Source organism: Caloenas nicobarica, chromosome 1, assembly GCF_036013445.1.
Source record: "Caloenas nicobarica isolate bCalNic1 chromosome 1, bCalNic1.hap1, whole genome shotgun sequence".
In the NCBI taxonomy this organism is placed as follows: Eukaryota; Metazoa; Chordata; class Aves; order Columbiformes; family Columbidae; genus Caloenas; species Caloenas nicobarica.
This window is the reverse complement of record NC_088245.1, coordinates 194,645,519-194,662,518: the sequence shown is the minus strand read 5'-3', so window position 1 is coordinate 194,662,518 and position 17,000 is coordinate 194,645,519. Positions and strand designations below refer to the sequence as shown.

Genomic DNA, 17,000 nt, shown 5'->3' with positions numbered 1-17,000 from the left:
AAAAAATTCTGCACATAAAAATTTATTATCACCTTTCCCTCAAATTTCCAAATTCTCAGCATTTCCTTGGATTTTCCTGGCTCTTCTATAAAGAACAGAAAAGAAACAGAGAGAGGAAGACAAGTGCTTCTGGGCTGGGTGGCAGTTTGCACTAATGCCTGGAGTGAATGACAAACTCCAAAGCACTGCTGAGCAAGTGAACATTGTCCCAAGTTCTCATACCAATTATAAACAAATTCTGACTTTTTGTAAAAGAATCAGTCTACTTCTTTATTAGGATATCTTTAGACTACCCAAGTGCATTTCTGAGAATGTTCAAAGCTAATAAGCTTTCCAGTAAAGAGAAGCATAATTTTTTCTGTCTCTGGCTACATTTTGTTTTTCTGTTTCAGACCAGACGAAGGCATTTCAGGTATTGCATATTTGGAGCATCCATGCAGCCTAGAATTAGTGTTTTACAATTATGACTGTGAAAGAGGACTTCTCTTCTGTCACCTTCTTCTCCACCTACCATTTGCAACCAGGCCAGTAAAACTTTGATGAGCCTTTTTTAGAAGGCCACCTGATAGAGTAGGCGGATTTTGGTTTTTATTTGAAAGACAGCTTCACTATATGAAACCACTTCAGCTGGTGGGCAGAGTTATTAAACAGTCAGCATTTTAACATGATAACTGCAATTAAGGTATGAAAAATGATCAACATCACACATGGCTCTACATTCAATTATTTCACTTACAGCATGACATTTATTCTAAATAGAACACTTGCGTAAATTTTGACTTCTGTGGCATCACACCTGTCACTCAAGCATGCTTCAGCTTCTCTGCAGATTCAGCCATTTTAATAGTAAAAGTAAATAACCCGAGAGTGACTCCCTGGCTGGTGTACCAACACAGCTTCAGCAAAGCTGTCTCTTAAATCAGCCCCTCCGAGGTCAGCGCAGCAAAATCACAAGTTAAATAAGGTTCTTACCTCAGAATCAGACACAGGTAAAGGGTCTCCACATACGCAGTGACTGAGAAAGGAGCTCACAAGAGTCATTTTATGTTTTCGTTTTGCAAAATCTTGTCCGTAAGAGCTACAAACGTGAGCACACACTCTGCATAACCAGTCAGGCAAAGTTCATCCCATGATCCTGTACTTTTAGACTGAGGGAAGGACACGTCACGTGTTGTCTCCTAATCTGCTTTTTCTACCCTTATCTTGAGCAATAACATTGGCAAAGACAGGACTGCTCTCCTGCAGCACTCCACCTACAAGTAGTGACTGACACCAATGACAATGAGATCAATCTCTGCTGTGCAATAAACAATGCTGAAGGACGTGTATTTTTAGGCTTAGACCTATAAACTGCATTGAGGAATACTAATAAAACAGAAAATGTAATCCTCTCATAGCAAAAATCAGAGGAAACCAGACTGATAACCTCACATTCCTCTAAGTGACCTATCCAAGCGGGACATGATCAGGTGACCACTTACTACTAGAAATAAAATATCCAGCACACAACTCATAGGCTCCAGTATTGCAGTCCCTTAAGCATAAGTGTGATTCTTGACACCAACGAAAAAATTCTGAGGAAAAAATTTTGTTCCACCTATCACTGGCTTTATACTGGTGCAGCACCACTGACCTCAAATGACCTTCTCTTGATTAATCCTTTATAAATAAAATCAGGTTTATATTATACAATTATTATTGGTAACATCTGTAGACAAGAGTAGAGGTATACAAGGCCCTTCATATAGGATGAAAATAAAAATGTCATGCACTGACTCATGTATTATAAGTGTTGGTCAAAAATTTCAAGGAACATCAAGATTTCTGAGAAATAAAGGTCTAAACTGAATCCCCATTACATTTTCTGAAATTCACACCTGCTAATCTAGCAACAGCACAGGATCACCAATGCTAGCAATCAAGATTATTCATCTTATCTTTTAGGTTGCATTCTCCGTTGGGTTTCTCCTGAGACTGCAAACACAAACACGTCTATTTATTTATACTGATGCAAATGAATTAGTTTTATCTGGACAGCTAAATTCCTATGACAGCGTATTAGTTAAATTGTTGTATTTCAACCATTTTCCTGTTTTCCTGACAGTAGCATATCTGCAAATACAACTGTTTAAAATTAATATTTACTTTGATCCAGGCTACACTTTTATTTGCTATAGTTCCCATGTAATATGTCGCTCTTAGGGTGGAATTCGGGTCCAGATTCCCACATCTCAATTTTGATGTCTGCAATGGTACATTTGCATGTTAGCTAGACGTTAAAGCTGTCATCGTAGCCTGTAGAAATCTGGGTTGAGATTTTGTTGCCTGAACATTGGCACCTGGGGCCATTTCAAATGTCCTAAGGGATCTAAAACAGCTCCATGTACCGCGCATCCTGTAAGTGTGACACAGGACCTACGGGAGGTGTGGGCCATCCAGGAGCAGCCCCTGGAGATGAGGGGGAACTGGCCAGGGCACCTCCAGCAGCACTGGGTGCTTATGTTCATGCAATCGAGTTGAGCCCCCAAACAGGAGCATCAGCCAAGCCTACAGAGCTGGCCATCCGGGCAGCACTGCGGGCAGGAATCAGGTGTCAAACCAACTGCAGGTAGATGTAAGATGGCACTACAGCCATGTTCCGCAACACTGCTTGGTCACCATCTCCTGCTCCAGCAAGGTGCAGCTTCCCTGCAAGGTGCTTCCCAGCTGTGCGCAGCTGTCTTGGATACCCACCCCTCATTGCACTTGACAGCTATTTTTAGGTAACTCAGCTCAGCTCTAGGTGCCACTTCCAGGTGTGCTGTTTAGGGTGTGCTCCCCAGGGCCCCCTGACCACACCGACCTGGCTACAGTGGGTGCTTTCCCAGGCTGCTCCCAAGTAGCCAACTCCACCGCGGAGTCTGAGCCCAGCCAGACCAAATCTCTCCTTTTCCTGGGCCCACGCTGATTTCCCAATCCAGGCTCAACAGCTTCAAGGACTTAATCATGATCTCACTGATCTCGACTTGGCACTGGTACAATTCAGTGGCGCATGACTGCTGTCAGCATTCCCTGTTACTGATTAACACCAATGTAAGCAACATCAGCACCAGCTGTTTAACCAATGAAAGCTTAGCTTAGCCTTTAGAGCCAGGTGAGAACCAGGTTCTGCACCTATAACTCAGGAAGCACTACCCATGGAGCATGAGATCTGATCTGTACAGTACTGATAAAGAGTCACTTACATGAATGCAACTTTTATCAGTGAAATGGCAAAAAAATTGCCAGTACCTGAAATTGCATGGCCCAGCATGAATAACACTTCATCCTATACCTGACCACACTCTCCACTGCAGAAGAAGCCTAAACTGTAAGTCTGATCCAACACAACCTGCTGCTGGTCAGTTTGCTGCTGTTGATACACTTGTGAGGGCTCACATACTGTTGCCATCATGCTGGCAAAGAAAAACAATCCCTGGGTAAGTTTTTGTTAATGTAGTTATGCCAATAAACTCCTTAATGAAAATAAAATCACAGCTCTATACGTATGCTAATGCCTCTGTAGATTATTGAGGCTCCTTGCCCACTAATCTGCACTTCTACCCCTACCATTACCTATTTAGATTTTGTAGATGTTATTTTTATGATATAAATGTACGGATACAATTAATGCTTCCTAACACATACTTATAAACAATTATGGCAGGGGACACTTAAATCTCCAGCAAGTTTTTTCTCTTGCCGCACAGGAAAGGTGCCAGGGTCTCTTTTTCTCTAGGCCATGTCTGTTAGATGCTCTTCAAGCTTATTCAAAGTCCTACTTCAAAAAGCTGATTTTCATTTAAAGTCAAACACATGTGACCTGCAGAGTACCTATTAATGTTTGGATTTCACAGCCCCTACGTGGCAATCTGCTGGGAAGTCACGGGTAGGTGCCTCTTAGATAAGGACCCTCAGCTTTGCTGCTCTCCAGGGGAAAGAGCATCGTCCTCCCGTCCTGCAGCGCTGTGCCACAGGCCCACCCGACAGGCTCCTGCTGCTCCTCCTGCTGCACACAAACCCCAGGGGAAACGCTGCTCAAGGGTATTTTATAGATGTTTTACACTAGAGCAACTGGCCCTCTTCTGCCTTTTATTTTTTCTTAGCTCCACGATAAGTTGCATTGCTTCTTGTTTTGGTATCTCTGTATTTTTGAGCTGCCTGGCTGAAATGCAGCCTTGCTAACTACAGCTGCCTTCTTCTAATCCAGAGAAAGAAGATAATAAAAATCTAATAATTGAATCATAGAATATCTCAAGTCGGAAGGGACTCATAAGGATCATTGAGTCCAACTCCCTGCTAATGTCTTCACAAGAAATGCATATGCACTTCCAAATACAATTTATAAAAAGGTGTGATAAATGAAAAAAATAATTCTGGCTGAGAATAAATTACAAAGAAAACCCGAGTAGGCTGAGAAGTTTCAAAACACAATTACTACATATTTTCAGTGAAAACTTGTGATGGATAATCAATCGTTCTTCTGTAAATGACAAGGCTTAAAAGCAGAAACTGAAATACTTATGGGAAAAATCCTGGTGCTTGTGCTATGTCGTGTAGGTAGCTCTGTATTTTGATCACATGCATACACATTTCTGTGTATGTTTAGGAGTCTATATAAAAAATGTACAAACTTCTTATGCTAGCAATGACAGCTTTTTGCCAGTATTACAACTGGTGACTATTAAATAGCTGATATTAACTGTCAAATGCTAGGAACTCAGTAGTAATATTAGAATTGATTTTTCAATTCATGTAAGCTAGCAAAAATATAAAAGAGCAAGTGATCATGACCTAGTGATCATAAATTATTTTATCACCTTCACTTAACAGATTAAAAGTCCAAACAACATTTCCACCCAGGTACATGATAAAAGGCAACCTTTGCACTTTTTCTTGTTGCTAAACAGAAGTAGGGGAGCATTAGTTGAAGTTCATTTATCATCACTACTAACTCAGGTCAAAAGCTTATTTTGTGTTTCATGGACATAATATTTTTATTTGCAAACTGTTGTGATATACACAGAGATTATAAGACTCCAGATACAATACAGCCTCCCAGAGAAAATGTATGTATTGCTTTCTTTCCAGATTTTATAAAAAGATCCTGAAGTCTTATGAGAGCCTAGTGATTCCCTGTTGATCCAACAAGCTGAGAATTTGCGACAGTGATACCATCACAGCAATAGTAACTGTGGAAATTCTTGCTTTTACTGTAGCACCAATTCAGTCTGTGTTTGCATCCTCTATCAGAATTGTTAAATTAGTCCAATTCACTCACAGGAAAGAAATTTTCATCTATTCCTTTCTAAGTGCAGATTGCACTATATTCTTTTTCTCTACATCCCTCTGCCTCCTCTGCCACTAGCATCTTTTCTTTTTAATTAGCCTTTGAGAAGATCCCAAATGAATGCATTGATTATCTATCCCAAGCATGCACATTGCTATTTGTCCAGTGGTCTGCAAGACAGGAGAATACCATCTGTGAACAACTGCAAAATAAAACCTTTAAGAACATATGCATTTACAGCTATACAAACAAGCAAAGCAGAAGAAATCAAAGTAATACAACCATATTCAAAATTTAATATAAGTTTTAGCTGCTTGGAAGTTATAAACATTATGTCAAGATAATCTCCTTTTATTCCCTCTCCCTCCAAAACCCGGCGGACCCTCAGTTTAAAAATTTGCAGAAGACCACATCAGAGGTGCACCCCTAAAGGAATACCACTGCACTATACTAGTATGAGCTCCTAGAATGAATATAGGAAAAGCTATGTGTAGTAATAAAGTAAAATTACATTACTGTGCCTGGTAATATAGTAAAATCAATCCCCATTAGCAACACTAACTACTATGGTAAAACACTAATTTTTAAAGTTTTACAAATTGGAAAAAAAATACATAATTCTACTCTTGGGATTTGTTGACACCAAAGCAATTGTAGCGTTTTAACTAACAAACAGACCTATAAAACCGCATTAAAAGATTGGGATATATAGATACAACCACAAACAAAATTTGGCTATGTATTTCTAAGCCATTTTTGATTCAGGTTTGCTTCATTTAACCTGATCCTTGAAAACGTGCTTATCGTAATCAACAAGCATAATGTTTTCCCTCTCAGCAACATGCCTTACCAAGATTAGCAAGTTCACCTTTGTAATATCCATGTTTCACAGATAAGGAGCAGACACAAAACAGTTAAGTCATGTAAATCACAGAGGAAGCACAGGGTTGAACTGGAAATGACAAGCGGATCTCATGACTCTCAAATCTGTTCTTCAGCCTCAAGGATTTCCTTCATCCTCTCCTCTAACTCATTTCCAAGGCCAAATCAGCTAACATTTCCGATTGGCATAGGGGAGTTTGCATGAAAATGTATTTGCTTTGCAGAAATAATCTCATCAGTCATATAAAACTGCAAGTGTGCTAAAACCAGAGAACTGTTTCCACTAGTTTTCCAGTGACTGATACTTGGGGATGGCTGGGTGATGCTCTAACAAACGCTGTCCCTTTTTTACTTCAGTATCTGAACTGGAACAGCAAGCATGCAGTGTATAGTAAAGGAGTACTCATACCCTCCACCTCTTTTTAGAAGATGTATAGGCATTAATCATCCCTAAATACATCCCTAAGTAATTTCTAAATTGACTCAGAACACCCTAGATCAAGTAACAGGTCTAGGAAAAAAATGCATTTTCCTTTTATTTGTCAAAACAAGAAACTTTTTCCAGGCTTTGTAATATCCACTGGAGAACCTCAAAAGCCAGATGACAACCGCAGGTTGGAAGTGGAACTTTATGCTACCAAAGCAAAAACATAAAAAGCCATAGGCTTTTGTGTCTCTTCAGCGTCTCTCCCGGCAGAGGTCCTCTGGCTCTCCCTTCTCTCCACCCTTCCTGAGAAAAGCCTCGTCACCCCTGCCCAAGCCCAAACCCAAACTCAAAGCCAAGCCCAAGCCCAGCCATCAGCAGGTCCCAGCAGCAGTCACAAACTCCAGCCTGCGTGGTGTGGAGCTGCCTTGGACAACTCTACATCTGCAAATCATAACTTCCTAGCAAGTGGAATAAGAGTGAGGCTGCTGCGGTTGAGCTTGGGCATAGGAAGAGTCAAGGTCGCTGTGCTCGGTCTCCCCTGGCGCTGGGCTGGTCTCCCTGCCTGCTGCAGCATCCCGCCCAGCATCCCACTCAGCATCCTGCTCAGCATCCACTACCACGAGTAGCACAGCAGCCTGCGGATGCCAGAAAGGGGAAACGCAGGCAGCTCAGAGGAAACTCTGCAGCTACCTCTGCTCAATTTGGACATCACAACCTCCTAGCATTGAGATGGATTTTCAACGCTGACAACTCAACAGCATGCTCGATGTAAAAAGCAAATGACATGGCCAGAAGTGCCGTTCCACTCTCTAGGGTACTATTACTCCTGATCCCAGGGTGAGCAGTGCCTCTGAGGTGTCAGAGGAGAGCTAGAGCAGAGTCAAACATCTGACACTCCAGAAAGGCAGAGGAGCATGAATGCAGTAAGGATAGGGCGCAGTTTGCGAACTGCAGTGGAGTCCCTTCAAGCTCCCCCTTTCAGCATCCACAAACCCTTTCACAGGCATGACGATAACCCTGGTTTTCAGGAATGGCAAATTTTATTCAGAACTGCAGAACTACTCAGTCTAAAATTTAACCTGACCCAGAATTTCGTCTGTCACCACTGCCTTGTTTTTCTTCCTCCTAATAGAGTATACAGCAATAAAAGATTACAGGCTGCACTGAATGGCTGACACCTCTGCTGCAGCAAGTTGGAGGAGTTTTTGCTGTGACAGGAAAACATTTGTGTCTTTTGAGGACTCTCTTCTGCATAATTTCAGTGATCAGTTCTGCAGCTTGAGTTCGTAGCAATGCACAGTGGTTTCTGGTTTAGCTCTGGGCAAGTGCTCCTGGAATTCACTCTTTGAGCAACTGTGAAGACATCGTGTGAGGCATCCTGACTTGTGCAGAGCAGCTCGGGCAGTTTAGTGAAAATCTAATGTCATACAGTCTAATTGAAACCTCAGTTTGCCATCAGAGATGCTCTGAGAGCCCGTTCCAGGGCTCTGCAGCTCTGTGCTCAGGCCCTGCAGCCAGCAGGACTGGAGTGCCACCAGAGTGGTGAGCCCTTGCTTCTAATTACAAGCTCCATAAGAGTAAACCTAGTTTAAGAAGTTCCCCCCGTATTTACTTTGCTTAATTATCCTTCACAGTTTAGCACATTTTCAGTTATACAGATCAAGCTGATTAAGCTACACTCTTAATTGCATGTGGACGAACCAGAGGTGAATAAACCCAAAAAGAGTCCAGAGAGTTGGAACCAGCTAGCTCCCAGCAGGGGTGCTCATGCCCAGCCTCACAGCACTCAGGAGCTTGTGGTAGGTACCAAGGAGGCCCATCCTCAGCTCCTGGATGCTGTATGCTCCTTGTGGGTATTGAATATGACCACATCCAGCCACCAGCCCTTGGTCCTTCACTATGAGGACACTCTGAAACAAGAAACAGGGAGGATGAACAGTGAGGACAGAGCTGAATCCTCTGCATACTCTCACCCATGCAGCTCTTCTTTTTCCTCTTCTCCTCCATAAGCTGTCCCCAAGTTAAGCCACCCGTGCTCAATATTCAGAGCCCAGCAACCTGTATGGGACAGACCAGCTCAGCTCTGCCAGCAGCTGGGCGCTGGGGGACTGCACAATGTGGATTAATTTGGAACACTGACTTTTGCATGGCATGAACATAAATAAGACAGCAGACAGGTCTTAGAGCACCTAAAATACAGCTTGCAAAGAAAATGTGACTCAGCCCTCATTATAACAGAGTTACCGCTTCATTGTAATTTATCATTCACTTATAGTCATAAAGATACTTAAGTAATAAAAAGTCTGGTGTACTGTGAAGCCAGATGCCAGCATGGCAACTTAGATAGCAGGTGCTTTAAGAGCTTGTGAAAGACTAGAGGAAATGTCAAATAACTTGATTTGTCTTTTTTTGTAACAAATTCAGAACAGTGCTTGTTTACATAGCCTGGACTGGACAGTCCAAAGCAAAGAGTTTAAGTTTTTGTTATTTACAGTGACACGGGGCTCTTTTTCAGGAAAGTAGAGACTATGCAAAACAGCCCAAATAAAAACTTGTACTTAATCATCTCTTGATGCTATTTAAAAGCGACATATTGAATGTAAGTGACAGGGGCATAAAGCACACTGGGAAAGCAAGGGCTGTCACAGATGAGTTTGGGTGACTCATCCCTCTGCAGCTTCAGAAGTGCTGCGGCAGGGATCCAGGCTGCATTTCATTAGCTCTCCCCTGGGAAGCAACCCATGGCCAAACGCCTCCCCTGCTTCAGTCTAAATCTTGCATTTTGGTGAAACCAACAAAGTGATAGAAGTGACAGGATCTCAAGCCTGAATCAGACAGGAAGAAAAATCCTCCAAAACATCAATTCAGGTAAATGGATAGATGCCCTTGTGTGAATACTGCAAAATCAGCTTTACGGTGTTGGGTAAATGCAGGGTAGAAACATTTAGTTTCCATGTTTGGGAAAATATAGAGATGAACAAGTCCCGCAGACTTAATTTGCTGACTAATCTACTAGATGAGTGACTAAGGGAATAAACTAGCTTTTCTTCCAACTACAGCAGCCAGCCCTTGAAGGAGAACACGTTTGAGCCTGACCACTTAGTGCCTCGTAAGCTTTGTACTGAAATATGTCTCCAAGCCACAAGAGATTTTAGTGGTTGTACTGGAATACATACTGGCTTTTATATGAAATCCATATAGAACAAAAATGCATGAAACATGGAAACTGTGCAGCTTTGTCCATCAACACAATGTATTTAAGGTTCAAAGTCTTAAAAATTTGGGATTTGCATTGCTCAGGATTACATCTCAAACGATCGTTGAGAATTAACTTGACTGTCATAGGAACAATTTTCTGGGTGGGTACAGTTCTGTAACATGGAGGTGTAAGGTAGAGTTAAAAGTGAATTGTAGTCAGAAGTTCAAACCCCAATGACCTCATTGTGTGAGTATGCGGCATTCATAAAAGTGCCTGCGGGCTGAATAAACTTCAATTAAAAAATAACCTGGCATAAAGAGACAATATCTTTGGTACCAAGCTACCGCCATGCTGAGGGAAGCATGCTGTAAAAGAGGAGGAAATGAGCAATGAAACCCTTCAAAGAAACGTCAGGGAGAAACCACACCACTCTTCCTGGTTTGTAGACACCCTGAGCGCCACAGCTCCAGGCTTGTGTATGGGACGAGGAGCAGGCGTGGAAAAAAGTAAGGACAGAGTTTACATTCCTTGCATAGTAAGACAGTAGTAAACCTTGCCCTGCACAGCTCCTGCTTCCAATCCGCAGCAACCACCTTCAAACACGTTGATTTTTGGATCAGAAGAGAGGTCGGGATGCAGCTGCACCACCTGGATGGGCACAGTTGTCTTGCCATTCCCAGAGGGCTCAAGGCAGCGCTCACAGCAGTGAGGGGGCTACAGGCCCTCGCTGCTGCTCCAGCAGCCAAGGGTCCGTCCCCTGGCCACCACCTTCCTGTCCTGCAGGGCTCCATCCCACACCTGCCTGTGCACTGCACAAACCCAGAGCTGCCAGCAGTGCACACGCTGTGTGTAGACAACTGAAGCAAGCACTAAAAGGCACTCACAACCAACCTAAACCGTGTTATAATATAAAGAGAAAGTTTAAATTCCATGCTGGACAATAACAGAATGCGCTGTTAAAATTAAAACTGCAGTAACTTTTATCCACCCGATGTACACACTCGTTTAAAAACTATACTGGTCTGTCAGGAGCCAAGGGGAGGGACAAGTTAAACTTCTCTTGGGTTGTGATCGCAGATCACCACTAGATGGTAGATCAGTAGCATTAATTCTACTTCCCATTTTATTCCTGAGAAATACAACTGGCACACCTCCACAATAGGGCTCATGCCTCTTCTGCAGTGGGAAAGCAAGGCCTTAAGCGAGAGTTTTGGAAAAGTCGGATGGCTGTGGCAAATCTAGGAGTCCACAGCGGGAATAACCTCAGAGCCCCAACATTTATTCATATTGGGTTTATTTTTCCAGTCTTACCATAGCTGCAAGCACTCCAGTAAACACACACACTTTTCTCCTGCAGAAGGACAATATTGATAAGCTCTTAACCATTTACAGTCAGTTGGCAAAAACCATGCCAGGTTTTTATGAGTAAGGCTGAAGTTTGTGCAGCTGCAACACTTGCTTTTGTCTATCTCATACCTAAGGTATAAGATACTTTCAGTCAAACTGAGGTGGCTTAAAAGATACCTCAGCTTTATTTTGTAAATAGTTTCCATATTCATACAGATCCAGAGGGATTTTTGCCCTGGTGCATTTTGCCCAATGAGCAGCAAACCTTTTTTTGCTGCCTTACCCTGAGTAGCTCAAAACCACATTACTGTACATTGCCAGGGCTGAGGGAAGGCACAGCTTCAGATGGGTGCAGGATATGTCTGACAGCTCTTCACCAACACTGACACATCATTGCAACTGCTCTAGTGCCAGCTCACACTGTACTTTAGGTAGGGGCACAGGGTTATTAAGTGAACATACCTCAGAGGCACTGCAATACATGTACCCATCTACTGGGAGTAGGAAATCATGCATTAGGTGCAGTAAAACACTGGTGTCTTCGCCAAAACATTAGTAGCGACACACTCAGCCCAGCATGTAAAGTACTGCTGTTTGAAATTTGCAGGCAAATAAACTAACCCTGAGCATGGCCATGATTGCACAGTGAAAACATTGGATATAACTGAATGCTTAAACCTCTATACTGTATCTTTCATGCCACACTGCTCTACAAGTACTACCGTGTTCTGCAAGGCTTCCGCAGGCAAAGTGGTTTACACTGAATCAACACTACTTTAAAATATACAGACTCCTGAGAGACCTTTCAGCTTGGAAGGAAACACAGCCAGACCCTGCTCAGGCTGGTAACACCTGACAAGCCCACATGACAAGGGGGTATATCTGCATGGGGCAACAAGCTGCCCTTGAAAACGTACATAAATGGATTTGCTGCCAAAACTTTCTTTGATATTAATGCACAAAGAAAAAATAATTTGATGTTAGCATCCAAACAGAATATATTAAAGGAAATAATTGCTGTCAGCATATTTTAGCAATGACAAGCTGCAGTAGCCATTAGCATTCAGGTTATTTTGCATCGTCTGCATTGTTTTGCATTAATAAAGACAAAACCACATAGATATATATACACCTTCTAAAGGATTTTGCTTTCTTTCTTACCTCTTCCTTTTTCTCTTCAGCACCAGAGGCTAAATTGAGGCTCAGCTGAGAGTGGCTGCTTATGCCACTATCTTCATTTCCATCATCATAGTACACAGTTTGCACCGAGTCCTGGAAGCAAACAGGATTCCTGCTCAGCTTCATCCCCGGTACCTCAAGCTTCTCCTCGCTCTCCGATGAGCTCAGTGACAACGTGCTGTGATGGTTTGGGCACTGGAAATTCATATTGCACTTCACCTTCTCTGCAGTGGGACTTTGAGGCTTTGGAGTAGTCGGCCTGACTGGAACGTGAGGGTTTTCAGCTTCATACGTAAACTGCTGGGTAGCTTTTGGTTCGTCTGAGTCCGAACAAAACACTTCATTGGGAAATGGACTAATGTCATTCAGCGTGGGTGATAAGCTATCAGAGTCTGGGATACCTGATGACGTCCTGAGGCTCCTGTCTTCAGCAACAGCTACATTCATCTCAGCCTCTTTATCCTGAGCAACCGTGGGGCTTTGCAGACAAGGTGTTCCTGGCAAGGAAGAGTCTGGACTAGACACTGGGGAGGTGCATCTCTTTCTGTCATGATCTGTGCTGCTGGAAACCCTGCGGGAGTAGTCATCGTGCAGTCTGCTGTTTGACCTTGCTCTCTGGGACTGCTCGCTGGGAGAAGGAGCCATGCTCTTAGGGGCATCCTTCTTCCATGCGACATCTGTAACGTTACTGACAAGTTTCAAAACTCGGTCAAAATCTTTTGCCCTGATAGGGCTCTTCCATCGCTTGGATCTCCTCTCAGGGTTCCCACCAGTCTTGTCCGAGTCAGCAGAAGTAACACTCACAGTCCTTGTTGGCATCTGTTTTTCATTTCCAACCTTGAGGTCGGTGAGGTTTGAGGTGGACTTTCGTTTGAATGAGCTTTTTTTCAGAAAGTTCAAATTATCTGAACTTTTGCTTCTCCGATAAATGATCCTGTTGTTTTCAGAGTCTTTCACTAAAATTTCACAGATCTTTGGCTCTGCAACGACAGGTGATGTTGGCCTGGTACAGTTGTGATGACTCTGAACTTTATCCGTGTCTAGCAAGTTTATGCGGCCAGCACCGTAAGCCCGCCTGATGCTGCGTGAGCGATGAGTATTCCTCAGGAAAGACTCATCGCTCTCCTCTGCATCAGAGCAGTCAGAAGCTAAACCATCCACTGCGTTCTGGAAATCATGTAAAGGCCCCGAATAAGAATACCTGTTAGTCTGAACTCTCATTACTTCCCCGTTTGAAACATGGTTGTCTACACCGTTCTCATTTAAGATGTCTGAGCATTCCTTTGTTTGAATTCCTTGGAGAACTGAAGATTTCAACTTCTTGAAAGATCCCATTTTTTTGATGGAAGACAAAGCATTCCACGTGGATGAGTTGCCCATCAACACCAGAGAACGAGGCCTGTCAGAGCTGGAATTAGCCCGTTTACGAGGGGTGGTGAAAAAGCGCATGATTTTGGAAGGGTTGAGCTTATCCTCTTGAATTTCCTCCTCATGACTGTTGCTGGTGCTGTATCCCCCATTATGACTGACACAGGTACTTTGGTTTGGGCGCTCTTTATTATCCATAACTACACAAGTAATGGCGCTGCCATTTCCACAGCTATTTGGAAACGTTGTCATGCTCTCGATGCTGTACGCATGGACATGGAGGCTGGGGTAGCTCAGAGTGACACTGCTGTCTCCATCAGCTGGCCTCGTTGCCTCTTCTTCATCTGCTGCACCTTGGTTTGTCTTGCTTTCACATCGCCTGGGTGAGCTCAGCTCCTCAGGCTGCACTGCCTGCATCAGGAAAACAAAAGCAATCATCAGAGAAATTTCCTTACAAAGTCCCCAGGTAAAAGCAGTTTGAGTCTCAGCGCAGGAAATAAAGGCATGCATGAAATAGAGGAGTTCTTCTTTGCCGAACAAAGGTGTGTTGCAGTGGTGGTGAGGAGACATTCATAACTCCTTCAAAGTATAATTGCATTCGTTAGCAATTCAAGAGATCAGAATAATTTCAATATGTACTTGTTTTTCTAATGCTTAATAAGCTAATAAATTCAGTATGACTATCATGCCTACTTTACAACACAAATCATGTTCCCTGCACACATTTAGAGAGAGAAACCCTCAGCAACATCAATCCAGTGATCCTGCTCACAGCGCTCAGACACTGAGTCCCGAGATATATGAGAAGTTTTCATCCCAAAAAAAGAGCATGTCCACCAAGCACCACCTAATCCTCCAACAGTAGGCAAAGAAGAGGAAAACACACATTTTTTCCTATACTTGCTGCTGTCGGAAGGCTGTATAACACTTGACTGTCTTATCTGTTCCCTAGCAGGTAAACTTAAGTTACATCAAGTGCACAGCGAAGTATTTTTCCCTAGCTGAAGAAAAACAGATTCAGTAATATGTAAAGCCAGAAGCCAGCCTATGCTGTCATGACGGCACGATGAAAACTTGACTTTGGAAGTGACCGGAGTCTCTGTGACTGGAACACGTAGTACAAGGGAATCCCTCAGCTGGGAGTAAGAGATCCAGCAGCCCAAACCATGCTGCGGTGTTTGGGAAAGCTGCACGGGGAGCCCCCACCATGCCTCCCCCGCCCCAGCCGAGGGTCTTTTTTGAGCAGGCAGGTCCTTGTACCACCATGCTACACAACGCCCAAAGGCCACCGAGATGTCCAGGCCAAAGCTCGCACCACCTTAAAAACGAAGGTCATGGTACGGTTCTCTCTGCAAGGGCCAGTGAGACCTTCACCAACCGGCCACTGCCGAGTGAGGGGAGGGGGACCCCCCGCGAAAGGAGGAGAGAAAATGTCTAGCTGTGCTTGAGGGAGAGAAGTAGCCCCGGCTTCTTCTTTGTCTCCTTGCCACACAAGTGGCTGCGGGGCCTCCGAGGGCCAGCGGGGTGGCCACTGGCCAGCGGAGAGGGTCGGGCGAGGTGGGGGTCCGGCGGCAGAGCCCCCGCAGTCCGCCGGAGATGCCCGAGCCTGTCGGGGTTTCCCACCGCGGTACCAGCGCAGCCAGCGGGCCTGGGCAGCGGCAGCAGATCCCGCAACCCCAACCACCACGTGAGACGAGGGAGTTCTGGAGCTCGTACCCACTGCTTTCAGGGCTGCTCTCTCCCGAGTGCACTTTAAAAGGACTTTTTGCGAGCCTCTGTCCCTCTGGGGATAAAAGGATTTTCTTGTGTTGCAGCGAGACGCCTGCAATCTCCCTCGCCGCGGTTTTTAATCCCCCTCATTCAGAGAGCCGCGGCGGGAGCCTGCCGAGCTGCCAGGCTGAGCCCAGCCGAGCCCAGCCGAGCCCAGCCTGGCCCCGCCGCCGCGGCACCGGGGGCTGGACCAAAGCCCGCCGGGCACCGAAACCTCGGCCTGCCCTTGGCCCTTGTGCTCTCGAACCGCCCGCAAATTTCCACGCGGATATACAACAATAAGGAGAGTAAGACGCTGCTCTCGGTACAGAAGTTCGCAGAGCAAGCGGATTTGGGAGAAACTGCACCTGAGCAGGCAGAAAGGGAGCGGGAGAGACGCAGAACGAACAGGACGAAATTAGATTAAAAAAAAATCAGCTCACGGCACGGAGTCTACAACAAACTTCCCCGCGATGCTGCCGGGAGGCGACTCCCGGAGCAGCGCCCTTACCTGGGGGGAGCCGGGGGACCCCGCCGCCGCAGCCCGTCCCCGCCGCCCGCTCCCGCATCGCTATGGCAGCGGCCGCCGCGGCGGGGCGGAGGGCGGGGGCGGGCAGCGCGGCGCACAGGGGCAGCGCTGGCCGGGGGCGGTGGCCCGGCGGGGCGGGGAGGGGAGGGGCGGGATCCCCCGGCTCCCCCGGCTCCCCCGGCCGCCTGTGCGTGGAGCCTGCCGGCGGCTTCGGTCCTGCCCCCCGGGAAGGGTCTGCGCTGCTCCGCCCGCCCCGAAGTGGCTCCCGCCGGGTCCCCAGCGCGCCCGCCTGCTGGAAGGAGCCTCCCCGCCGCTCGGCGTGTGCGACGGCGGTGCTCGAGCAGCAGGCGCCCGGCCACGCGAGGATGATGATGTTTAGTGCCTTCAAAATGTCATGCGTGCTGTCCCCGCGTCGCCTCACCGCTCACTTTGGCTTTATAGGTACGTCTGCTCTGCTCACCCTTGTTTTTTGTCACGGGCACAGGCCTTGCACAGGGTTCTACTTGTGCAGTGTTGGCCAACACATACTAGTTCTCACTCCTTTCCAAACACAAGTTTCTTTTCCCAGCTATGATCTGTGGGTTAAACAGTCCACTTCCTTACACAATATAAATGACCCTCCTAGTAAGCCCAAAGTAATTGAAAAAAGCCTCAGGTCTGTTGTCACTCTTTTTCACCACAGCAAAGTATATTTAGAAGCTTGTTGCATATTCTGTAACAAAACACAAGGTAGAAATGTATTTAAATTGGGCTGGGACCTCATTTTGTTTGTGGTGTCAAACACAAATTTCTTACTGGTGAACAAAACAGCATATTTTCCTAAACGTGGCTTACTTTATTAAGCTTAAAACATATATGCTGGAAAAGAAGTTCTTGCCATTAGCAAGCTCTTTTGGATAGTCATGCTTGGTTCCCAACTGTCTTTCAGTCCCAAATCTGGACAACCTTTTGGTTTGCCACTGTTACTCAGAGTTAACAGCATGAACAACATTTTATGCACAATCTGAACAGT

At 45.2% G+C, this 17,000-nt stretch overlaps 1 protein-coding gene across 2 annotated transcripts in view; it reads right to left on the bottom strand.

Moving 5' to 3' along the window:
* The window catches only part of SPATA13 (spermatogenesis associated 13), a 45,537-nt gene extending 31,722 nt beyond the window's left edge, over positions 1 to 13,815 (bottom strand). Inside the window, exon 1 of one of the 2 annotated variants that reach the window (XM_065634770.1) lies at positions 12,325 to 13,815. In XM_065634770.1, coding sequence (XP_065490842.1) covers positions 12,325 to 13,791 — 1,467 coding nt within the window. In that variant the 5' untranslated portion in view covers positions 13,792 to 13,815. The remainder of the gene's footprint in view (positions 1 to 12,324) is intronic. The other variant, XM_065634762.1, reaches the window with a different exon arrangement.
* Between the last annotated feature and the right edge of the window lie 3,185 nt (positions 13,816 to 17,000).